General features: G+C 35.8%; 1 protein-coding gene across 1 annotated transcript in view; it reads right to left on the bottom strand.

The window, feature by feature from the left end:
• The window catches only part of LOC135078843 (rap1 GTPase-activating protein 1), a 394,789-nt gene that overhangs the window by 267,271 nt on the left and 100,009 nt on the right, over positions 1–27,509 (bottom strand). The window contains exon 2 of the mRNA XM_063973402.1: positions 2,685–2,851. Within this exon, the coding sequence (XP_063829472.1) occupies positions 2,685–2,758 (74 nt within the window). The 5' untranslated portion in view covers positions 2,759–2,851. The remainder of the gene's footprint in view (positions 1–2,684; positions 2,852–27,509) is intronic.

The raw sequence follows: 27,509 nt of genomic DNA, 5'->3' as shown, positions 1-27,509 counted from the left end.
TTAGTGGATTTGCTAGGTCCCTAGCAAACTGTCCCCCTTGTTTTCATCCCCCCTTCGCCCACCACAGTTGGGGATCTATTCTTGAAGCGCTAGAAATGCTATTCGCATGCGAAATTACATACTTCATTGAAACTTCTAAAATCGTTTTTTATTATTCGTTCATACCTATACAGGATGTTAGGTAAATGGGTATATGAGCCGACACTAGCCCATATTAACATGGGCATATAAATGGTATGGTGAAGTCAGAAATTTGATATCATCATTTTAATTTTTTTAATTTTCATACAAAATAAATTTTATAAAATCCGATTTGTATGAAAAATAAAATATTTAAAATAAAGATATCAATTTTCTGACTTCACCATACCATTTATATGACCATGTTAACATGGGCTAGTGTCGGCTCATATACCCATTTACCTAACACCCTGTATAGAAATTCTTATTGAAATTGTTTGCGTAAAACCATGTAAAACTCGACAAAATGACATAACCAGAAACAAAAGCATTAATTAATCGTTTGCTCGTCTGCTACCTAAGTACCTATCACAAAAAAAAACTTTTAATTACTGTTCCGTTTTCCGCATTATATTGTATTTACAAATCGTATTTTTTTTATAAACGAATAGTGTTTTTTAACGAAACAGGCTTGAATTTTGAAATTGTTTGTAAGGATTTCAAGAGTTCATACAAATTACCTACTATAGCCAATGATTTTGAGTGCTACGCAATCGAGACTCGATACGAAATACGAATGGTTCGAAAATGTGTCACCTGTAGGGTAACTCGATTGTAGAATACTGTTTTTATTCATCAGTAATGAGGTCAGAGGGAAATGCATTTTGCGATTCGATTGTATTGAGTTTTTTATGGTTTTATCTGGAAAATAACTGTCTTAGATCCGTAAACAACACTGAATGTAGTCGACAGGACATCAGACTACATTTTTATTCCAAAATAGCATCTATTCAAACGAAATAAGATGCCAGTTTTTCGCTTGATTTGCTGTTTCAACTGATTCGACTCTCAATTTTAAGTTTAAGCATCGTTTAAATGTTTGATATGAGCCAGAATTATCTTAATGGTATATTAGTCTATTTAAGGCCTTAATATTTGTTTTCAAGAAATCTAACTTAGTTGAATACGAAAATAAACAATTTTCTTTGCGTTTCAAGTCAATCCCACTTGCGTGTTTCGCGTTTAAAGTAATGTTATTTGTTTTGTCAGAAATACAAACGAACATACTCGTATCATTATGTTTTCACGTGTCAATCAAAACGTTAATGGAAATTCAGCCTTTCATTTCCGACAATTTGAACAAATAATGATGAATATTAATGAAATAGTACTAATATTATTATTAACATACTAATTTTATGCAAAATTACATCAGTAATCGTGTAATATAATGGAAATCGTACCTACTAAACCGTGTTCTACTAGGTAGGTCGATTCACTCAACTGTTGGTGAATTTGGCTAAACTGTCAGGAAAACCTATCTTACTAATGGATACCTTTAGCCTTAGTCTACTCCATAGTCGTAACTAGTAGTGCTGACTCATGTGATAATTTTTGTTTATCGATAAATAATAAAAATTATTCATAGAAGCATCACTTAATAATCGGTCATAAGAAATAGGGCACAACGTCCTTATGATATTTTATTGGGTCATTTAAAGGTATGAATGATAAAAACGTGCTATTTGATTGTAAAAAGTTGCAATGCAAAATTTATTTTCCACACCAGACTTAGCTCATGCCTCTTTGTGCCAGCAGTAAGTTTGTTTATTTTGTTGTCTTCTATATTATAAGTTTTGTACTCAAAAGTTATTTTTGTAGGACTCACATTTCACATTTCATTTCTTCATTTTAGGTACGAAATATTTTATTTTAATCGGGTTATCATGGGTTGAATCAATAACTCATTATCGATATCCCAACAGCACTATTCCAAAGTCTTGAAGCAAACAGCAGTGACAAACAAGATACTTTGGTGTGCTATAAAAAGTTATTTGCGATATTCCGGCGCCGGCCATGTTATTGCGGGATCGATCGTCCTAGTATAGAATGTAGGTGAGGTAGGAATAGGCGTTGTTAGTTATTCATTACTTTACTGTATGCTAATTGTTACCCGACTGCATAAGGAAGGGTATGAGCCATGTTTTTGGTGTCGTTTGTGGACAGGTCACTGTTATTGATAGGGATAGATAATAGGAAAGGGTCAAAGGGTTTACTTTAGACAAAAAGTTGAGATGACATTACGAGGACCGGTCGTTATGGAAAGCCTTGGGGGAGGCCTTGGTCCAGCAGTGGACTTCATTTGGCTGAAACATTTAAATATCACGTTTTAATCGCTAGCACATCAGGATACATGTCATATTTTGTTACAAAATAGCACCTATTTTTAACTACATAAGATCCTTGTTTCTTTAAAACTCATAAAACTAATTTATTTTTGCAAATAGGCTTTTGAAAAGCACTTTTACACGTCACAGTATTAACCCTACGACTGCATCGGGACAATTAATGGGCCAGTGCTGAGAAGTAGTAGAAACTCAGTCACTATTGTCAGCCTCCTTTTCAAGGGTTTTTTGTCTTTAAAATAGCTTCTCGATTCTTCTTTTGTTTCTCGTTTAGCTTGAAATGCTGTCGTTGGTACAAGAATATAAAGAATAACTTACCCATTCTGTTGTTGCTCCTGATTCTCGTCTGCATCGTTGCTCACGATGGAATCTAACATTTGTATCTTCAACATTTTAGAACGTCACATGACATCTGCGCGAGCGCACGTCCACGATTTCACTGTACACTAACACTTTGGAACCGGTGAAAACTGTTGGTGAGGCTCCTGGAACAAAAGAAATGAGGGATTTTATTTTACAAATAAAAATAAGCATCTAGCTTTTGTATAATACTTATTATGTAAATGGGAGCTTGTGACAATAGATTTTTATTTCTCTTTCAAGCAAAATTAAACTTTTCAGTTTTTTACTAATCCCTCTTCTGACAGTCCTTTAGTGTTATGATATTCTCAACTAGGTACTTAAGTAATTTCAATTTCCTATTTGTTTCCAGAATTACATCAGGGCTCTCATCATTCTACTCCCAGCATTTCGGTGACATCGGATGGCAATGAGAGGAAGTGCAATAGTATTGGGATCTCCCTAAGATCTGGACACCATCTTGTAGTTAGACCCAATAAAAATAGGCCTATGGAAATGGTCTAGTAGACCCCGCCTTTCTGGCAAATATACCTACCAGAGGGTTATTTCTTACCAGTTTAGTGCAATAAAGTATTTTGTGAGTAATCATCCGTCATGTTGTGTTTTATTTGAAGGTACAATAAAACAATGTGTTTTGGTAACTTCTTAGTTACCTACATGAAACAGTGGTTCCACTAAATGTGGTGTAATTTATCTAAAACGAAAGTTTTATTCTTATTATCTAAACAATGTTACCCAAAATGTGATCGAATAGAAAAAAGGGCAGGGATGTTGCACACTCATCCCCTAAAACGGTGCCATTCGTATTTGTAGAAAAAAGGTAAACTTTGCAACGTCATCCATTGTTGTCATTGCGATATTATGGCCGGGTCTCTACCTGGGGTCCTACGTCATCCCTTGACATGGTGGTTTTCGCATTTTTTTCCTATGAATCCTGCATCTCGATGTTAAAGTTTTTGATTCTGCAAAATATAAATACAAATTTCGGGTGCAGTATTGGGAGGAGTCCGTTTCTACGAGGGAAGTGTGACCTTGAAGGGACATAACTTATTTGGAATGGCAGTGAAGTACTATAAAGTATGGAACGGCATCGAAGGCATTGCGCTGGATGATGATGGAAAGAGAGTGCTTGCGCTCAACCCCACCGATGTAGAAGTTTTGACTCCTCTTTTGCTGGAGATATGACAGGCAAGTAGTTTAAGTTTTTTTTTGCGCGTTGAATCAGTGCTTTCTAAGGTATCATACCCATATATGGGCATATTATGGGCACTGCCTTGGCTACTGAGTTGCAAAATGATATGAAATAAAAATAATATGTTTGGTTAATTATAATAAGTTAACTGTATTTGATTACCCGTTTTATAAAATCTAAAATCAAATCAAAAATATTTTATTCAATTTAGAATTACTTATCAACGTCAAAATACAGTAAAATAAAAAAATAAATATAGTGTACTTAAGCTAGTATTGTGTATACAGGGTGTTAGGTAAATGGGTATATGAGCCGGCACTAGCCCATGTTAACATGGGCATATAAAATGGTATGGTGAAGTCAGAAATTTGATATCATCATTTTATTTTTTTAAATTTTCACACAAAATAAATTTTATAAAACTCGATTTCTATGAAAATTAAAATAATTAAAATGAAGATATAAATTTTCTGACTTCACTATACCATTTATATGTATTATCTGGAGTGTAAACTAAGTAGTAACTTGTTTGGATATTAGCAAAGTCGTTAAAACGACTAAGTTTACAAATGAATTAAATGTTTTACAACTATTCAAATTACAAACAAATACTTAATGCTAGTTAATATTTATTTTTATTCATTTTAAACATCGTATATTTTTTTAATTGGATGCTAACTCAATTTGTTTTACAAAATATTTTGTTATCTGTTGTATTCTGTAATAACAATAATTATAGCATTTCATATGGATATTTTTGTACTTATAGGTAGGTACTTTTTAAAAGTTAATATTTCCAGACAGGTGGGTGGAAAGAAAGTTTGTGCTGGAAAGGCCATCAGAATCTTTAAGGGCCCAGATGTTGAAGAAATTATTTGAAGGCAGAAGTTTGTGTTTAAGACGGCACGATTCATAAAGAGTCCTTTTTGTGTGTGTGTAGGGAGACCATGCCTCAGATTCTTCTTATTATTGTAACATAATCTACAATATCTGCATGATGAACTGATAAATCTGATAATTTAACGCCGCGTGCAATAAATTCCTAAGAAAATACAATGATTTTTTTTCTCTTAAAACACGGTATTTACTCGCTTTACCCGTGACGTCGCGCATCGCTTGCCTTTTTATTTAAGCCTTGCTCAAAATTTATCCTATCTATGCTTATCGCGTAAAGGAGTAAAAATCAAGTTGTCTCTTTGAAACGTGAAATCGTGGTCACAGATGTTACGCGATATCTCGGCAGCTCAAAGCGAAAAGTAGGTAACAATAAATTGTGGACATTGTCATTTTCTTGGCGCAGGTGCCATTAAAACATGGGATTCTGTCGCACATTCGTTTTCGGGTGTCATACATTCTACATTTGAATGTTAATTACTTATTTTACATGCCTATACCTGCCTACCTAACTTTATACATGAAACGACTTTAAGTATTGTAGGTTAAATAAGTATATACAGGGTGTTAGGTAAATGGGTATATGAGCCGACACTAGCCCATGTTAACATGGGCATATAAATAGTATGGTTAAGTCAGAAAATTGATATCTTCATTTTAATTATTTTAATTTTCATACAAACCGGATTTTATAAAATTTATTTTGTAGGAAAATTAAAAACTTCAAAAGGAAAAGGAAAATTACAAATTTCTGACTTCACCACACCATTTATATGCCCATGTTAACATGGGCTAGTGTCGGCTCATATACCCATTTACCTAACATCCTGTATAATTTTTATAGATGGATAATTAAACCGTAGATATAATAGCATATAGCTGTTATAGCCTCCGCATGGGTTCTATATTGGCTCACATAAAATTCTAAATCCTATTCTTTGTCTTACTACCGATTTGTGTTCATAATAATCTCTCTTCATAATTTTATTTTTCATACTTTTTTTATTCATACATTTTTATTACTACCATCGGAGCTCATAACAGTTAGTAATCATATTTTTTTAATCAATACTGTTACTACCAAGAACCATTTAAAATACATAATTTTTATTTTCAGATCTTTTTTCTTCATAAGCTTCATTGATCATATTGTTTTAATTAATAATGTTGTTACTAAGAACATACTTCAACTCATAATGTTGTTGTTCAGAATAATTTACTTTATAACAGACATACTCGTATCTTTAAAAAAATCATATATAATTTAATAGAGTAGATAAGCATGCAGAGCATGCAGCATGAAAGTAAGCATGCAGCATGCATTGGTATCTCCTCGTCTCCGGCGCTGCGGGATGTGCAGCCCTTCCGCCCTTGCGTAACGAGGCTCAGGCACCCACGCTTGCTTCCGCAGCTTCGGCTTTTTGGATCGCCATCGGCGCCTTCGGCGCCTTGGCGACCAGCCTCAGCCGCTCCAGCTCACCCGGGCGCCTGAGCCTCGTTACAGCGGGCGAGGGCTGCCCTCCCTCCGCGCCTCCGGCTTTTAAATTACACTCTAGGGGTAGGGCAGACAAGACTACGTGGAGTCGGTTTTGCAGCGATTCGTTTCTGTCACGTTAGTTTTGTGGCACAAAATATTGCCTGTTTTGGACCATTTCAAATTAATTTAATGTTAAAATACGATTTACCTAATACGAATATAGACATCATGATTTTCAATAATATGGATAAATACACTTATGAGTAATAAATTTATGAAAACAAATATTAGGATACATCACATTTATGAATATTATAGTTATTTATTCGAATGATTATCAGTTTCGATCATTAGTATAGAAAAATATATGAAACCAAATATTAGTAAAAACTAAGTGTATGATTAGTGATATTATGAATATCAATGATTATGTTTTTAAATATGTAGGTTTTAAATTTTTTATGAAGAATGATCATTATGGTATCAAATTGTATGAGAAATATTTTCGGACCTCCAATGATAGGAATTGAAAAGTTATGTAAGAAAATGCGCTACCGAATTTTATAAATACATTCATCTATTTCTATAAAAAAAAAATGCTTAAAATGTCATGATTGATTTCAATTTCAAGAAAAAAATCTATCTACGCATTAGAACAGATAAATGTGCCAAAAAAAAACAACCAAACCGCAAACTTCTTTTTCTAAGTCGGATAAAAAAAAAACAAAAAAGGATGTCAATGGTGCTCTTCTTCGGTGACGAGGAGAACAGTAAACTGAACTCCGACCACGGAAGTGGGGGAGAGATGCGGCGGAGACCTCTCCCCAGCACCCCCCTTAAATCTGCCATTCCAAGCAGCTCAATAATAATTTCGGAACTGCACTTCGAGAAATCGGCACAGTCAGGCTGGGGCTTAATTTTGAAACGTTACTTTACCTCTTGTCACATGAGAAGACTCAAAGTGACTACCCGAGGAGAGCGGGACACCCAGGTGAAGGTGGCAAACGTGGGCATATAAGTCAGCCGCGCGCAAAAACTTTAATACCGCGATGCAGGAATCGTTAGAAACGGCGCCGTAGAAATAGGTATACTCGTAGCTGCGTTAGTCATCGATACGGATCGTGAGCGCTGAGGGAAATTTGTGCAGAATGTTTTGTGCTATTTCAATTAATTAGATAAATAGATACTTCTATGGACTACTATGTGATTCAATCAAATATTAGGTGTTAAATTAAATGATCATATTCATATTATAAACACTAAAATGATGTATGTATGTATATTAGATGAAATATGTGATTATAGTTTATTCAATAAACAATAATTATATAATTATTTACATAAACTTAAAATGATGAAATATTGAAAAAAAAGTTCCGTTTATTTTTTTCTTTAGGCACTCTTTCAAGAAAAAATACCTACACCTACATTTATTGAAAGTTAAATAATAATTTGTGGATTTACCAATATTGATGCAACACAGATAAGAGTCTAACAGACAGAAACTTACGTCAGAAAAATAAGTTTTGCAACAAAAATATTATCAAATTAATTTAATTTTTAACAATTAATTAAGGGTAAGTACAGCCACCAGGAAATCGGACTTCTTGCTGCAAAATAGCACTTAAATATCACTACGCAGGTGCTTTATTGTTTTAATGTTTATGTACTTATCGTCCTTAATTACAACAAATTTCATAACCCCGATCACGTAAGTCACCTTTTATAACCGAACTAAAAAAAATATGTAACAAACAATTCCTTAGCTCATTTATTAAGTCATTTAGTTCCGTAATAAGTTGTCGTTACTAGAAAATTGCGTGTTGAAGTCGATATGTCGATATTATTCCACATTTTAGCCGAGTGCAATTACTTATGCAAATAGTGTGACACTATTTGGAAGTAATTTTAAATGTTGCACGACATTCATTGATAATTAATTACCGGCATTTAAATAAATATTGTAATCATTCGTATTAAGGATTTGGCACATTAGATGCGTTCTGCGGTCTGCGGTCTGCGGTCAGATAAAAATGAACTTTTCGCATCATATAAACAACATTGGGGGAGGCCTTTGTCCAGCAGTGGACGTCATTTGGCTGAAACGACGACGACGAAACAACATTGTTCGTCAGGGCAACGGTTTGCGGTCCGGACAAGACAATTTGCGTTCTTTGCTCCTGCCCGCACAGTCAGTTCGCATCAATACAAAATGTACATGGAGACTGACAGTGTCTTTTTAATGTTTTTTTGTTCATACATCATGATGCGGGCTGCGTTTACTTTGAGCTGATCGCTGACCGCAGAACGCATTCTGTGTGAAAATTTCGTAAGTAACACGAAAAGATCTATGTCCGAATGTCATGACTGTCGTTCCTTTTGATTCTTATCTATTTAGTTTATTTTGCTTGTGAAATTGCGGTTAAAAATTGCATGTTTGTGAAAGTAAACGCGAAATAAAGATTAATTTACACACTGTAACACTAAGCAGTGTTTTGTTTACAGTGTGTTAATGCGTTTGTTTTGTTTTTATTTGTATCAGTTAACGGCACTTATTAAAGTTACTCGGCTAGTAAACATTGTTTTTAGTTCGTTTAAGCTTAAAATAAAGCGCCAATTGTAGCTAGGTACTTTTGGAATAAATTACCATATTACTAGTATTCTGAGCTATTACGTTAAAAACATTTTATAACACTTTTTTTGTAACTAAGTTAAGTCTAAAGTTAGTTAAATGTATTTTTTTTAATTGCTGCCTTCAAACTAGACTGAAAAGCCTAAGTCCTTAAAACGTGCGTTACATAAATTATCTTTTTAAATTAGGAAACTGGTCATTTATATATGCAAATTAAACTAAATGTTTTGACGAAACTATACTTAGTGTAGTCATTTTTTAACATCCTAAGAAGTCACTGGCACTAAACATAGCCCACACTAGTTTAGCTACCATGTCTCAGGATATGTCTTGAGATTTCAGGATTTTTGGAATCTTCTCAGGATTGCGACCGGATTTTGTAAATCTCAGGATTTTTGGAATTTTTAACGAAATAGGTAATATTGCCTACATTTAAAAAAATGCGACTTATCAAATCGTTTCAGTAAGTTTTAGAGAAAATTCTCAAACTCCAACAAAATCTCTGGAATTTTCAATGAAAATCAGGCCTGTTCTCCAGACTTATGATTTCTTAATCTGGTAACCCTATGCGTAACGCCTAAAGACCCTATAAAAATAAAAATACTAATTTTGTTAAATCTAGCTCATAAATCAGCCTCTAAAAGGTTATAAGGATTAAATTAAACCAAAAATACATAAAATTCTAATAAACTATCTATAAGACAATCAAGCTCACGATAAGTGATTTAACTTGTTACACAAAAGCTCACTTTCCTGCAACTAGTTCGAAATAGAAAGACTTTATGGACGGTCGTTTTCTCCGCAGTTTTTAATTAAAAGAGGTTTACTGAGTTATTATCATTTTCCGCTAAGTTAAAAGATATATTGCTTTTATTTCTATATTTTGCTGAAGGTGACAGTGTTGCTAGATAAGTTTCCCGAATCCTAATTCTGCACCTTGCCGTTTGTAGTGGATTTTTAGATTAGTTTTTTTACAGATTTAACTTCAGGTGCGTGCGATTGCAGTCAAATACAATATACAGTCCTGCGTATGGCTTAGATTTCGATCTGTCACAGAAAGAATGTCCAAAATTATATGCTCAGTTAGTTAGTTATTCAGTTATTTCCGAATTAAAAATATTGAGTAAGATTTAGACTTCAGTTTTTTGACACCTTTTTGGTCACTTTGGCCGGCAGCAAAAGGGCGTCAAAAATTCTTCGTCGAGGGTGTTGTGATCCCGCCGACACACACTTGGTGTCAAATGCCGGCACTCAACATGAGGTAGATTTTCACTGGTTTTCAGCCAAAAGCTTCAAGAATTAGGCCAGCTCTCACGCACTGGTTCCACGCGAAGAAACGGACGCCCAATTTTTGACACAACTATTACTATTTACTCAAAATGGGAAATAAAACTTTAATACCGAGATGCAGGATGGGTACCTGCATCTATTTGTCTAGTTTTGGGACCCCAAGGGTTCTATTGTGTGATTTTTTCTAACGCCCCGTACCCTAAAGTTTGTACTGACAGCGATGTTGCATAGATGCAACTAGAAGCACAAAATTTAATATCCTGGGTTCGAATCTCGATGATGATGAAATAAATTTAATCGAATCTCGTCTTTTTGTAAATATTTTGTAAATAAAAAATATTTCTAGTAAGAAATTACAACTTGGTGTAATAGAAACGCCCCAAAACTGTTTATATCTCGAAGGAGCATAAACAAAGAAACCCATCAAATTCTTTCACAAATAATTGTGGAAATAACTGATACAAAATCTGATTTTTAAATAGTTTTTATCATAATTCATCTTATTTATTTACTAAGGCATGGACTACACAAATTGAAATAGACGTGGGTGACGTGACGTGACATCTAAGCAACGTTGTATCCAGGTTAACATCCAATAAACTTTTAATATTGATCTTAAACACAAAGTGTGCTTGTTCAAAGTTTTATTGCGGCTATAACTGAGCTATAGTAAACGTCACCCGCATTACCCCGCAGACTTTAATAGTGAGGGGCTCACAGTTGTGGTTGTACCATAGTTGGTACCAACAATTTAGTTCTGAAATCCATTTTTTTTAATCTAAAAATATATGAATTTTACTGATCTACTTCTAGAATTCTCGGATCTTGTTAATGAAAAGATGAATTTAGACTTTTTTTGTAACCGTCTTCAGTCCTATGTCCTTTAGTCTATTGTCTATTTCTCGTTTAGCAAAACAATCGGATACAAAATCTGAAAATGTGTGATGTGCCAAATTAGTAAGGCCCTAAGTAATGACCAGTCTTCTCGATAGGTACCTAGACCTACTGCCAGCGGATTAAAAATACCAAACTATGACTGACAATATGAGACTGCAGCGGATTTTCTACACTTGTTGTGACTTTCGAGTGAGTTTGCGTACGACATTCATTAGGCACTCCAGGGTTGACCTAATAGAAGACTGACATGTTCAATTTCCAGCAGATGTCTTGGTCAGCATTCAAATCAAATATGTACCTACATCCATATCTAGTACATCACTACGACACTGAATATAGATTGAAGAGCGATGATAGCCAAAGTTTTTCTAGGATTCTGATTCGGCTTTCGTGCTTCAATTTCTCTTTATTAACTCGACCCAGATTCCCCGAATAACTTGCAAAACTATTCAGTAGAAGTGGCACTTCTAGTGTTTGAATAGATACATAAGTTGACTGAGATTAGATTATAGTTAGAGAATTTTCAATAAACCTGTATTTGAAGTGGCCGTCTACTGTTGAAGGACTTAGAAAGTGTAATATTTAATTGTTTTTTGTATTTACGAAATCTGAAAATTGTTGGTTCAGATCAGCCCTAATAAAATTGATTGCAGTATTTGTTACAATGTTATTTCTATTATTTTAAAGTTACACAGTTAAGTTTACACTAAGTACCCAGAAATGGTTTAATATGCTTATTCTTTTTTTTTTCTAGCGTTAAGAGTCGCATCTCAAACTACTTTTTTAAATAACGTAAGGTGCGAACGCTAACACAAGTCGACCTAATAAAAGCGTTTTGAAAATGACCCATATTTTAGTTTTTGTATGAACTAAAAATAATGTTACATCGTTTATCGATAATAGGGTTAAGTAATAAATCAAGGTGTACCTAGGCTTCATTATGGCATAATATATTAGTGGTAACATAAAATTATGTCCTACGGGCATCCCTATCGGAAAATATTGCTCGTTTACGGTCTTAACGTCGTCTAGGGATATTAAGGTCGCTGCAAACGTTAAAATAATTCAAGAAACGGTTTTCGAATAAGCCCGGTTTCTGAAAGCTTTGTTCGTATAATTTTAAACGAAGAAATGAAAGAAAGAAAACAATTGAAGATGTAGTTGGTCGAGAAAAAATGGCCAAGTGAAGGTTAAACTTTCGTACAGTCAACAGCACCAGGCCTGGCTCACTTCGCGCGGTACGTCCGATAATTACCTACAGCGAAGCGCCCCGCCGGCGGGTATTATATCAGTCGAGTGTCACGCGCGCGCCCGTCAGGACGCTGGGCGTGCGTTGTAGTAGGTACCTAATTCTATGATCGAAGTATTATTTAAAAATGGACTTAGAGAGAAAGAAATATTGTGCGGCGTTCGGGTGTTTAAATTCGAAAAGAAATCTACCGGATTTATCTTTTTTTTCGCTTCCCAAAGATGCTGAAAGGTATGTTTGCCATGTAGGTAATCAATAATTCTTAGGATAGTATAGGAACCTAACCTACCATGACTACTGCTCAGAATGCGTTCGACGTCCACTGCTGGACAAAGGCCTTTCCCAAGGTTTTCCATAATGAATGCGTACTTACCTACATACGTACCTCATTACGTTATACGTATAAATAGATTAATTATTTTTTCACTAGACAGCAACCCTAACAGCGTAAGAAGAGTTCAGAGGCACGCGATACAAAGAGACAAAACTTGTAGGTGAATAAAATTGTAGGTACGTAGTGCTGTGCGAGCTGAATTCCACTTTATCGCGTCGTAGCAAGACTCGCATTTATTTAAATCGTCTTGCGGAGTAATCCTTCTGTACCTGTACTATTACTTATTCTGTGACAGCACCTTACCTAAGTTACTTACTTAGGTAAGATGATGACAAAATAAGATGTTGTGTTTAGCTTTAGGCTTTCGTCTGTACATTTTCTTTGTTAAATTGGAATATGCAATTTGGTACTTTAACACAGTTTTAAATTCTACTTACTGGTATTTCCCTTGCTATAATACTATTTAGACCAGTGTTTTTCAACCTGTGGGTCGAAAAACCTCTAAATGTATATAGGTCGCGAGTGGTCGTAAAAACTATGCCTCAGTAAAAAAAAACAATAAAGTTATAAAGATAGATTTATCCGAAATGTAATTATACAAATTCATATATGTTGTATGGATTGAGGTATTCGGTCCCTACAACATCTTTGTAACATTATAAAATGCAAGAAAAAAAAGCGAACGTTCGGAGGGTCGCAAAATATTTTTTCATACTAGGGGGGTCGTGTCATGAAAAAGGTTGAAAAATACTGATTTAGACTAATGAATCTAGTTTACAGTCATAAGCTTAGCTTTTTAAAATTATCAAAAATACAATGGCACATTTTAAAACAAAATGTACACATTAACATTGTTCATTCAAATTCTTTTCAAGTAATGATGCTTCTCTTGATGAGAATGATGTCATCAGTCCAATCATCGATGATATCTTGGCTGCAAACATCTTACCGTAGGTGTTAAATAATCTAACACTCCATACAAAAAGCAGTTTGTTTTTCCCGTCTTATTTGAGGTTTAAATTTAAATACGGGGTATTTATGGCTACTTAGACCATACTAATACTGCAATAAAAAGGATAATATTGCGTTTATGTAAATCTTAGATTACATTTTTGGAATAGATGTATGTATAGTGAACAGTATGTAATGTCTTAAAATCACACTTATTAGAAGCACATAGATGCTGCGGTGTTTAGCTGGATGCAAATCAGACGTTTTTTGAATAGTTTGAATTAAAAAATAGTCCACAGCTAAGGTAATTTCAAAAAGATTTTGATTCGCCCTTAGAACTCGAATTTTATTAACACACTAATTACGATAATGACTTTTTGGAGACCGCGCGTTGACACACTTACCAGGATGTTAAGAAGAAAATAATTTTGATAATTGGCAATTTAATTATTATTGGGCAGGTGTGTACCTATCTCTCGTTCTTTTTTAAGGTGCCAAATTAAAGGTACCACCTACTACACCAAATACTTTTTGGACCATATCGTTGGCTAAATCTATATATATAAATGAAACCCGTTTTCCGTTGTCACGACATAACATGAAAACGACTTGACCGATTTGGCTGATTTTTTTTTGTAGTTTTCTAATACTCTGTACAAGGTTTTTACTGAAAAAAATATAAAGAAAATCTCTACGCTAAGGCGGTACGAAGTTCGCCGGGTCAGCTAGTTCTTTATATTTTTACAGCACCATACTTAGTAAGGCTGTGCTAAAGTGCTAGTCAACTAGGGTGGTCTCTTTATTGGGTACATTAGTAACATAGTTGCGTTTTATTTACGCAACTTTTATTAAACTGCTATAAATTTTCTAAATGGACTTTGCTTGTAGTTTACAAGCGTGTGGTGACAGAAGCCTATAATATGTTGTACGGTCAGCAACCGTGGGGTTAGAATAGATTGAACTACTAAGGCTGAGTTGCATCATCTTACTTTAACTGTATGTATAACTTTAACCGGCATTTTTTGTATGGAGTTTGACAGACGTTTGTTATAGTTAATGTAAAATGGTGCAACCCAGCCTTAATTGCTCGAGTTAAGTGTCCTTAATCGATATGGTCTATTTGTGGCAATTTCACTTGTAAATCAGCTTAGTTCTTTTTCATGAAGGGTTATAATTGGCTTCTTATTGTTTTACTTGTTCTACAATTTGGCATCTAAGTGACGTCATTGGTGAATAATTGCATTAGCTTTATGACACAAAGCATGTAAAACTTTTTCATGTGATGAATAATTAGTTATGTCTTAATTAACCCACTTGTTACGGATATCCCTTTTTTCTTACGATTCCTGTGATTTTGAATATATCGGCTATATAATGCATCAAGGTAACAGGAAAAAAAAAATATTGGTCTTATGGAAACGCTGGAAAATGGTGTTTGATATACGGAACGCTAGTAATATGTACGGCCACTTGTATGAACTTAGAGATGATACCTACTCTTTGCGACTTGCGTAAGTTATTAAAGTATTTGCATAAAAAAAATAAAACCGACTCCAAAAAACCTACACTAAAAAGTAGAAAAATAATTACTAATTACCTACTTATTTATTAGGACGAATTAATATTTATGTAGGTATACCATGATTGATACTTCTGGAGTCGGTGCCAAGATTATGAAACATGTAAAGTTTGCCTGCACCGACTCCAAAAGTATCAATCATGGTATACCTACATAAATATTAATTCGTCCTAATAAATAAGTAGGTAATTAGTAATTATTTTTCTACTTTTTAGTGTAGGTTTTTTGGAGTCGTGTTTATTTTTTTTTATAAAATTTTACTTATTTCTTGCTTTTTAGTTAACTATAACTAATTATTACCTCGATGTTACCACTGAAGGTAGGCAGTACATTGACACCATATTCTTCATGTCTAGTGTAAAATAATATTCCCTACAAAATACAGGTTACCATATAGGAAACCTAAAAAGACCTTAAACCGTCAGCCCACCTTAAAAACATGAAAGAATACAACTGTTGGTCTATTTGTAACTATAATATTTAAAGAATTATCCTCCAACTCCTAAGCATTAAGGAGTTGTACCTACCATGACCAGTTCATCATGATGAGATGATGAATATCTGATGTAAACACTTGAATAACTTTAGAAACTATACTTATCTATAAAATTAAAAGAATTATCTTTCAACTCCTAAGCATTAAGGAGTTTTACCTTCTATCATCAGCTCATCAATATGAGATGATGATTTCCAGGAGCAAATACTTGAATAGCTTAAGAAAAAGTTTGAAAAACGATATACGTGCCTATAAAATTTGAGGGTTGCCCTCGATTTCCCTAGGATCCCATCATCAGATCCTAACTTGGTGACAATGGGACCACCTCAGAAGTGTACCCTATCGAACAAAAAAAGAATTTTGAAAATCGGTCCACAATTGACGGAGTAATCGGTGAACATACATAGAAAAAAAAAATACATACAGTCGAACATATAACCTCCTCCTTTTTTGAAGTCGGTTAAAAATATGGAATATTCATTAATAAAATAATATTCAGAGTTAAATTGATAATTTTTCAAATTTAATTCCAGTAGTGTGAACTGTATAATTATGCCCAAAACATTTTCTGGGATAAAGGGTAATATCACAGAAAAACTTTATCGCGCGCGTCCCTGTTTCAAAAACCGGGATAAAAACTATCCTATGTTCTTTCCCGGGACTCAAACTATCTCTATGCCAAATTTCATCAAAATCGGTTGCGAGGTTTAAGCGGGAAAGCGTAACAGACAGACAGACAGACAGACAGACAGACAGACAGACAGACAGAGTTACTTTCGCATTTATAATATTAGTTGGGATTTCTTGCAAAAAACATTTGCATTTGTATCAAAGCGTGAGTTTCATAAAAACTGTGTGTTGTGACTGAATTTGAGATGTGCAAATATTTCTCCTCTGTTTATGTGGCGGAGAAAATATCTTTGTTTTGACAGTTGGCGCAATTTTCAATGCATTTGTGGCATCTTCAAACATGACTGACCCTGTCTAGGGCATAATTGGCAATCTAAGCTAACGGGATGCAGTCTTCTTCATCATCACTGGATGAAGAATTCTCTAGTGATTTCAATGTGGGCTCTCATTTGTAATCCAGGCAAATCTATTGGCACTTTATTTTCATCACCAGAGTTCTCTTTGATTAAGTCACCATTACAATTTTCCGGATTTTCCGGCGGGAAAATTGTGATTGAGTTAGGGATACACTCATCTTCATTTTTCTCCAATTCTTCAATGATTTCATTTAAAGGAAAGGGCCTAGAAGGCAGGCGCTAAAACAACAAATTACCGCAGTTCATATTACTAGCGTTCCTTATACGGATCACTAAGTTTAACGTTGAATTAGTAACAGTTACTATAAAAATGTTTATAATTATGTTATCGATTTACAAAAAGTGGGCTACAAACTTTCATATTTCGGCAAGAAATACTTTAGAATAAATACCTATCATGTTTGTATTCACCTTGAAAAAGTCATCGTAAAATTTACGAAAACAACAAAACGCTTACGATTGAAATGACCCCACAGGAATCGTTTAACATAAACAATGTTATCAGAAACCACCCTCATTGTTTATAATAATTTAATTTTTATGTTGATCCGTATATCAAACGCTAGTAACAAGTGGGTTAATAAATACGAAGAGGTGTCGTGATGCACATCGTTATTCGAGCACTAATTTTAGTATACAAAGGACCACAAAAAATACATGAGCTGATAGTAACAAAACTGCTATTGTTCTTCACACAAGCTATGAATCTCGGGTCTTCATATCACTAAGTTTTTGCTGACCTTACTCCCACATTATTCAAACAGCTACTTAATGTAAACAATGTTACGCTAAATAATTTCTCAGCTATAAATAATGTTTTGTTGACGATGCCGGACCGTGTAAGGTTATGAAGCCATTTTATATTAGAACATAGGTGATATAAATATGATGCCCAGATTATATAGTGTCTGAGTTTCTGATAATATAATAGTGTCTGATATACTATAGATAGATATATATCTAATAGATAATAGTGTCTGAGTTTCTTGCGCTGCTTCTTCTCAGCACTGGCCCATTTATTGTCCTGAAGCAGTGGTAGGGTTAATACTGGGACGTGTAAAAGTGCTTTTTTAAAGCCTACTTACAGAAAAAAATGAGTTTTACTGAGTTTTTACTGAGTTTTTTATAGAATAATACAAAAAATACAATCGGTGCCAGAATAACTTATTAAACCAGACTTCTCTAATACTTCAACCACACCAACGCGAGCAGATCGCCATCACCGGCGCGATCAAAGGCCAATGACAGGTCGCGCGACCCATGACAGTTCACACTTTTATCAGAATAGGAGACTTTTTAGGTTACAAAAATACATTGGCTTTTATCGCATTTTTTGTTGATGTATTGAAAAAAGTAGCTCGAATCCTTTGTATCCACAGTATGGATACACAAGCAGAAACCAATACAGAAAGCGCATCAAAAGTGACTTCAAAAAACGGACTTTCACCACCCGGCTTTCCCCACCTAGCTTTGGCTGCAACATAATTCATCCAATCGGACTTTGCTGCGTTTCGGTAAATGCAGTCGGCACGGTCGGGCGATGTCGATGATTAAAATGAAACCCGGTGCAACGGCGCGAGGTCGCTCGATACCTGTTAGTAGGTTTTCGTGATAAGGGTGAGGGTACATCGGATTTTTTATGCAAGACAAGGCAGGTCATCATCATCATCATCATTTCAGCCATAGGACGTCCACTGCTGAACATAGGCCTCCCCTAATGCTTTCCACGTTGATCGATTGGTAGCGGCCTGCGTCTAGCGCCTCCCTGCTACCTTTACGATGTCGTCGGTCCACCTTGTAGGTGGCCCAAGGCAGGTATTTGACCGCAATCGTACCTGGTGTTAAGTGAGATGCAGTCTAGGATGGTACATATCTGCCCTGTAAGTGCCTATTCACTCTCGCCTTGAAAGGCCCGGATTATAGTGTCCAGGATTCAGTCGAATTGTGTCCTAATAGCATAAGCAAAATTAAAATGTTTAATGGAAAGATCTGCGTAACTTAAGCCTTCCGTTTTCAATAAATAATTAAAGGCTGAATTTACATTAATTTTTAAAGTTTGGTGCAGTTTTAGTTTTTTTTACAATGTGCTACCCAAAAAAGAGGAAACTTGGAAAAACATCACAATTGAAAGTAATTATCAGAAAAAAGGCGGAATAAGGATTCACCCAGAATCCTCAGCCAAAACATACAAATTTATGAAGCACTAGCTGATCCGGCGAATTTTTCAAATCGATCCAGAATTTTCGGAGCTTATTAAAACAAACATTTTTTTCTCTCCTTTTGTGTACATAAAAAAGCTGTTGTAAAAGACTCCGTTTTAATTTTATTTCACATCATACAATGTTAAAAAAATCGGGGTACTTATAGTGTAAACTACGCCTAAGACAGAGATTCGCATTTCAGGCAGGTCGTGAGAACTGAAATGGATATCGCCCATGAAAATATATCTCAGATCTTTGCCAATTTATCGGAAAACCTGTTGACGACAGCTGAGATTCGGGTACGAACTGCGTCTTTCCTGATTTTCAAGGAAAGCGCTTTGCATGATACAATTTAAAGTATTCCAAAGATATTTTGAATATCTTTGGAATACTTTAAATTGTATCCTGCAGAAATAAGTATCCTGTATAAGCTTTTTTGGGAAATTTTAAGAACCTACCTGTTCGAACTTATTTAGCAGATATTGCTCTGTACATAGGTATTTCAATTGATTCCTGCGAACTTTTACAAATAAGTCAAGGCCTTACATATTTCTGAATTAATAATTTTGATCTTAGATATTTTTAATTTAGAATTTAAAAAAAATGCATAGAAATTAAAAGGCGAAATTAATGACTTAAGGTAAGGTACGATAGGTAAATAATTTCTCACAGTGAAAGGCTGAAAGAAAACCTTTACGAACAAATGTTGCACAGTAAATAATGAATTTTGTTAATAAAAAATAAGAATAGGTTCTGCCCAAATTGGATCCCATGTAAGCCCCTTCCGCATACTCTGCCACACCAAATATAAAAAATCTGCTGCATCACGCCTGACAAATCAAGTTACTATACTCGTAATTGTATTGTGAGATACGTACCCATTTCCCCTTCAAAGCGGCGGAGAATACCCGTATTTCCCGGAACTTTTATTAAGGACGACGATACAGCATGTTAAGCTAAACACTGTAGGATCTTATTCAGTTGTGATAGGGGTGATTTTGCAACGAAAATGTATAGTTTGATGTGCTATCGTTTGTACCTACATTGTAGAATCGGATTACTATTGGTTGGATTCGCTTCTACGAAATACAGCGATGCATTTGTGATGGTAAACATGGTAATACAAATGCCAATGGAAGCTGTTTGTAGGAGATTGGTTAAGTAATTTGAATTTTATTGACGTGTTTTTAACTTTTTATAGTTTAAATCTACTTAAAATACGACAGAATAATACGTAGGTAAGATGTGTACTTGGAAATTTGTATTTTGCTAAATAAATTTTATTATCCAATCGCCGATCTGGTGATGGTCGCGGGAAGTACCTCAATGCGGGCATCGCAGGACCGGTCGTTATGAAAATCCTTGGGCGAGGCCTTTGTCCAGCAGTGGACGTCATTAGGCTGAAAAAAAAATACTTTTTACGTAGAATCCAATTTTGTGGGGTTTGTTATCATTTTCTACTAGTGACCCGCACCGGCTTCGCACGGGTGCTAAGTATACATACAATAAACCTTCCTCTTGAATCACTCTATCTATTAAAAAGATCCGCATCAAAATCGATTGCGTAGTTTTAAAGATCTAAGCATAATAGGGACAGACAGCGGAAAGCGACTTTGTTTTATACTATGTAGTGATACCTGTTTTAGCAATACGCATTGTTTAGAAGTTGGGAAAATAGTACTTTGTTTTATTGGCAAGTATTCTCAACCCTTTGAATACATTTTTAACTCACAACTTGAAGTAACTTCACTGAGTAGGTAGGTATGTCGCTAAACGACTATAAAAAATTCAGTAAAGAAACTTCAATTCCAAAGTTTTGCCTTTAGCTCTGAAAAAGTTATAAATAGGTACATTAACTAACAAAAGTTGTGCTGAATTTTAAGTTTAGTCTTAAGAAGCTTGCTCAAGTAATTTTGTGTTCTTGTAAAGGCAATCCCATCAAAAACAAAACTTGTCAAAAAAACCAAGTCTCGCAACTCAGTTGTTCTACGGTAAAAAAGTTGTGAGATCCATGTAATACCAAGTCCAGGCCAGGAAATCTTTAACGTTTTACATAAATTATTGACTTGGCCATCGCACTAAATAATTTAATTTACACGTGTTTTCATGCGATGGCCAAGTCAATATAATATATTTATGTAAAACGTTAAAGATTTCCTGGCCTGGACTTGGTATTACATGGATCTCACAACTTTTTACCGTAGAACAACTGAGTTGCGAGACTTGGTTTTTTTGACAAGTATTGTTTTTGATGGGATCTCATTTCTTTTTGTATTTTGTAGACAGCAGTTATGTATCTAGAAAACTGGACCGAAATTGAAAAATTTTACTCGACTTGGCGGTTGCACTACCGTGCCCCCAAATCTCATTTCTTTTTGTATTTTGTAGACAGCAGTTATGTATCTAGAAAACTGGACCGAAATTGAAAAATTTTACTCGATTTGGCGGTTGCACTACCGTGCCCCCAAATATTTTAGTTTTTCCTTGATTCATACACCAAACACTACTTATATTCCAAATCTGAAGCTTCTAGGTCTGCTAGAAGTGCCTTAGAATTTTGATGATCGGTGAGTCAGTCAGTGAGTCAGTGAGTGACAAAATTAAGTAACTTTGACCCGTTATAATTCTTAAACTACTGGTTCAAATTGAATGAAATTTTAAATATACCGTGTCTTTACAATGCCTGCATAGCTAATGAAAATTCAGCCTTCTAGTTTTATCCACAACGAAGTTACAGGCGGTCGAAAATGGCCTGAATTGCTTCGAGAAAAGGATGGTACGGCCGTGCCGCTTTTTTGCTCGACTTGGTGGGGGCACTGCCGTGCCCCCAGATAGAAATTGTCTGGGGCACAGTCGTATAACTAAAGTTCGTTTGTTTAAACCAAATGAGGTCCACAGCTGGACAAAGGCCTCCCCTAAGGATTTCCACAACGATCGGTCTAGTATAACTAAAGTATGGTATTAAGGTTGACTTGCACCACCTACTTTAACTGTAACTGTAACTAAAACGATAACCGGTGTTTTTTGCATGAAGTTTGACAGAATTTTGACGTTTGTTAAAGATAAATTAAGATGGTGCAACTCAGCCTAAATGATAGTCTGAAGAAGACTAAAAGAAGCAAAATTAACCCTTAAATGCATGATTTTTTATTTAGTTATGAAAAAAATATTTCAATTTAGTCCAGTAGAATTAGCTTTTAAATCGGAAATAATTCCTACAAAAGATTTTATTGTTTTAATGGCTTCATTGGTTGCCCATTAAGACTCTCCTAAGTTTTCGACTTCGACGGAGTTGTGCTTAAGTGGTGGGGGCCCCCGAAAGAGGCATTTTTTCGGTTTTCCGGTTATACCGCGTAAAGGACTTACCCTATCAAAAAGTGGTCTTCATGACGGTTGAAGGGCACTTAATCCTGCATTGAATGAGACCAAATTCATATGTTTTGGACAAACCGTTCTCGAGCTAATGTTCGGCAAAGTAGAAAATATACGTATAATTAATGACCCTCTCCACGTCCAATGGTTTGTTATCCACAGGCTTCCAAGTCTTGAAAAGGGCCACCTCAACCAGTGTAACCCTATCAAGGCTTACGAGCTTGATGCGCCTATCCTTGTTCGTCCCAGCCGTTCCTTAACTGCGGTTGCTGCACCTCTTCCTGGCACTCACCTGAACGACTCTGTGTTACCTACTGTGGCTGCCCCTCTTCCTTGTATCCTCCTGCATGACTACGTTGCCTAGCCGTATGCCTGGTCTAAGGTTCGACGCCAAAAATCAACAACAACAAGTTCATATTAAAACGCTGAAGAGTTTTTTGTTTGTTTGTTTGAACGCGCTAATCTTAAGAATTACTAGTTTGATTGAAATAATTATTTTTGTGTTGAATAGCTCGTACATTGAGGAAGGCTATAGGATATATACAATCACTCTACGACTAATAGAGGCGAAGCAGTAAAGAAAAATGTTGCAAGCACGGAAAATAGTATTTAAACTATTTTCACGCGTACAAAGTTGATTTTGTGGCGTCGAACCTTGGACCAGGCATATAGCTAAGCAATGCAATCGTACAGGAGGGTACAAGGAAGAGAGGCAGCCACATTAGGTAACACAGAGTCGTTCAGGAGAGTGTCAGGAAGAGGTGCAGCAACCGCAGTTAAGGAACGGCTGGGACGAACAAGGATAAGCAAATCAAACTCGTGAGCCTTGTTAGGGTTACACTGATTAAGGCGACCCTTTACAAGGCTTGGAAGCATGTGGGTAACAAGCCATTGGACGTGGAGAGGGTCATTAATTATACGTATATTTTCTACTTTGCCGAACTTTAGCGCGAGAACGGTTTGTCCAAAACATATGAATTTGGTCTTATTCAATGCAGGATTAAGTGCCCTTTAACCGTCAGGAAGACCACTTTTCGATAGGGTAAGTCCTTTACGCGGTATAACCGGAAAACCGAAAAAACGCCGCTTTCGGGGGCCCCCACCACTTAAGCACAACTCCGTCGAAGTCGAAAACTTAGGAGAGTCTTAATGGGCAACCAATGAAGCCATTAAAGCAAAAAAATCTTTTGTAGGAATTATTTCCGATTTAATCAATTTTTGTGTTTAATTCTACTGGCCTAATTAGGTTTTTAGTCACAGATAGGGGGAAAAATAATAAAAAAAATCTTAGTACGAAAAAAAAGTATATTTTTGAAAAATAACAGTTTGTAGCCAAATGTCTACACCATGCGTTTGTATGCCATAAAATTGTTCTATGGTTTGCTTATTTGGCTTTTCTTTTCAGCATATTTGGCTCGCTATCTGAAAAGGAAATTGAGGCAGCTCTTGCTGCATTAAATGATGGTGCAGTCTCAGAAGATGATGAAAATTTAGATGGTGATAACATCGATTATTACGGGATTTATTGCATGATCTGAATGAGGAGTCCATAGATCATAATGTACCCTTGGAACATAACGAAGACCCTCCCATAGTCTATGAAGAGGAGCACATGTTAGATGGTGTTTCCATGGCGGAACCTGTGGCGGGTACTTCATCGCAATCAAGTTCAGGTATTCCAGGAATTGCTGATCACGTAGCCGTACGGGTCACGTAGATGATTTGGAAAAAAAGAAATTTACCATGGGACGAAGATGGCATTGCTTTTTTAGGGGATTCGGAACTGCCCACAGAAATACCTGACCTGGAGGAGCCATTTCAGATCTTTATCAAGTTCATAAACGATGACATTGTTTCTAAAATTGTAGTCGAAACGAATTTATACATTACTCAAAAAGGGTTTACTTCAAATATTCGTATTCTATTAAGACGAATCTCAATAGAACTGACACGAAACACCATCTGAACTAATATACGCTCCTCTTCATTCCGTCTCCGTTATGTTACAAGGGTAAGGTCTTCGTTATGTTCCAAGGGTAGATTATGATCTATGGACTCCTCGTCAAGATCATGCAATAAATCCTGTAAGTTTGGGTAAAAATCGATGTTATCATCATCTACATTTTCATCATCTTCTGAGACTGCACCATAATTTAAAGCAGCGAGCTGCCTCAATTTCCTTTTCAGATAGCGAGCCAAAATGCTGAAAAGAAAAGCCAAATAAGCAAACCATGGAACAATTCCTATCCGAACAATTTTAGGGCATAAACGCATGGTGTAGACATTTGGTTACATACACAAAAACCAAGTCGAAGGCACATTCGGGATAGATTACCAAAAAATAAGTTATAATAATGAATTCTTACATTATTTCTAACACGTATGTATTTTTTTCCAATCGTTTTAGCAATTAATTCTCACTGAATCCGAAATTCAAATACCACAAATTTTAACACTACCAATTTTTTCTCTTTCGCGATCGCTACGTCAAATATCGGTAATTTTTTTTTCAAATCTACCTTCATTTGCGGTTTTTTTATTTTTATTATGATGTTTCCTATGATATTAGCGTACGTTCAGAAACGCTTATAGAATGTGTTACTTTTTATAATTAAAAAAGTACTTCGTAGACAAATGGCAACACTATGCATTTAAGGGTTAATATTACATTGCAATGAATATTCAGGAAGTTCCCAATGGAATATTGAGGAAAACTGAAGGAAATACGATTATAACGGTTTTTTTGTAACTTAATAAAAAATAGCACTTTACGTTCCAAGCCTTCCAAGTATTGGATTTATATCTCCGCTTACTTTGTACTTAATTAAAATAAATTAAATCAAACGAACATTAACTGAAATGGAAGTATTAAAATATAATTTTAATCAACATAAACACACTCGACCTAATTTCATAGATGCACTTAACACGTTCAACGCCCGTTCGCTTTGTAAGTCGAATGTTGACGTTCGGCTATCATCGCTAGAGTACTCCACTGAGCGTGAGAGAGTACTTGAAACTTAAGGACGTGTTTAGTAATTGTTATGGTTATTTTTGGACTGTTTTAACAGTTTATAGTCGGTAATATACACTATAAGATACTTTAAACACAAGCCCTTTAAAGATTGTAAAGAATTTGGAATTAGTAATGTTACGACTGTGTATTTCTGTAATAGGGCCTGATTAATTATGCTAGAAGCAAAAATGACAGCTTATGACAAAAGATATAAATAAGAAAATACATAAATGAGTAATCGGTGGCGCAAATGCCAGTGACACCTAAATAGGTGCATAATTTTCTAATTGGAGCCAAAATCTCATATTCTTATTCATACACTCACTTGTTCCGCAATTTGGGCAAAGGTTCTAACGCCCGTATTCACAAACATTACTTACTATGAGGTCTCATAGTGCGAGTGGACGCACAGGGTGACACACGAACCAATCACAGAGCTCTATCTATTCAACGCTGTGCATTCGATTTGCTGCTTCACTTAAGCAAGCATCGTTTGTGAATAAGGGTGTAAGTGAACCACTAACATAAATGTCAACTTGTTAAACAGTCCAGTTAGGTAGGTCCAACTTCGAGAAAGAGGTTAATCGTCGAATCCAACTCGGCTGGGCAGCGTTCGGGAAGCTTCGCGAAATTCTCACGTCCGAAATACCGCAGTGTCTCAAGTCAAAAGTATTTGACCAGTGTGTGTTGCCAGTGATGGTGTATGGCTCTGAGACGTGGTCGCTTACTATGGGCCTCATAAGAAGGCTCAAGGTCACCCAAAGAGCGATGGAGCGTGCTATGCTCGGAGTTTCCCTGCGTGATCGAATCAGAAATGAGGAGATCCGTAGGAGAACCAGAGTGACTGACATAGCCCGCAGAATCGCTAAAATCAAGTGGCAGTGGGCGGGGCACATAGCTCGAAGAGCTGATGGCCGCTGGGGCAGGAAAGTTCTTGAGTGGCGACCACGAGCTGGAAGACGTAGCGTGGGCAGGCCTCCCACTAGGTGGACCGACGATCTGGTGAAGGTCGCGGGAAGTACCTGGATGCAAGCGGCGCAGGACCGGTCTTTGTGGAAATCCTTGGGGAAGGCCTTTGTCCAGCAGTGGACGTCTTTCGGCTGAAACGAACGAACGAACGAACGAACAACTTGTTAAGTAAGGTTCAGCTTCCACGATATCACTTTAATTAGTGGCTTAAAGTCTTATAAGAATCCAATCAGAAAAATAGGGACCACAGCACATCAAGAATCTACTCTGGCATCTAAAACAATACTAATAGGTACCATTTTAAAACAGCGTATGGTTACAAATAAATAAGTTCCTCTTCTTACGTGGGATAAAGGTGGATATACAATTGGGTCGGCCACAAATTGTCCAATAAGCGTATACGCTCCCCACGAGTGTAATGATACAGTCACATACAAAATAATGTACAGAAGGTACACCTCATATACATAGGTAGGCTAGGTAGGAAAGTGGAGCGTAGGACGTGCACACACAAGGTGGACTGACGACCTTAAAGGTAGCAGAAAGGCGCTGAATGCTGCAACCAACCGGTCATTATGAAAATCATTGGGGGCGACCTATGTTCAGCAGTGGACACTGGACATCCTATGGCTGAAATGATGATGATGACTAGGTAGGTATAAATTTTGTCATTACTTAACTATTACTGATATTATAAAATAAACGAATGTTTTGTTTCTTTTCTGCGATCTTTATTGCGGTCATGTTGACAGGGTGTAATGTATATTCTTTGTTTATTTCGTATCAATTATCTTTTCCTATCTTCATCCAATTTGGTTAAGCTATTTAAACGTGTCACCCATAATATTACTGAAAAAGTTATGGTTTTATAATTTTGGTAAAATATTTATGTAGAAAACTAAATACTTGATTTTAAAACGGGATGTAATGAACCTTCTGAACTTATTTAGTCTAGCTGCATCGTTATACCACAATCTAGCGTCCCATAAATAATTCGGCGGCCGCCTGGCCCGATGGTTCGCGTACAGCTGTGGTCGCGGGTCGAGTCCCGTTGGGAGCCAGTGGTGTGATGAGAACGAGCATTTAAACCAGGGTTACGGACTTTAATGCATGTGTAGGTTAGGTTAGGTTTTCGCAAAAAATTGTTAGGTGGATGTTGTTACTTCCTTAGGCAAAAACTATTGGCTG

This window comes from Ostrinia nubilalis, chromosome 15 (genome assembly GCF_963855985.1).
Source record: "Ostrinia nubilalis chromosome 15, ilOstNubi1.1, whole genome shotgun sequence".
Lineage (NCBI taxonomy): Eukaryota > Metazoa > Arthropoda > Insecta > Lepidoptera > Crambidae > Ostrinia > Ostrinia nubilalis.
Note: the sequence above shows the minus strand (reverse complement) of the source record. Positions and strands in the feature narration are given on the sequence as shown.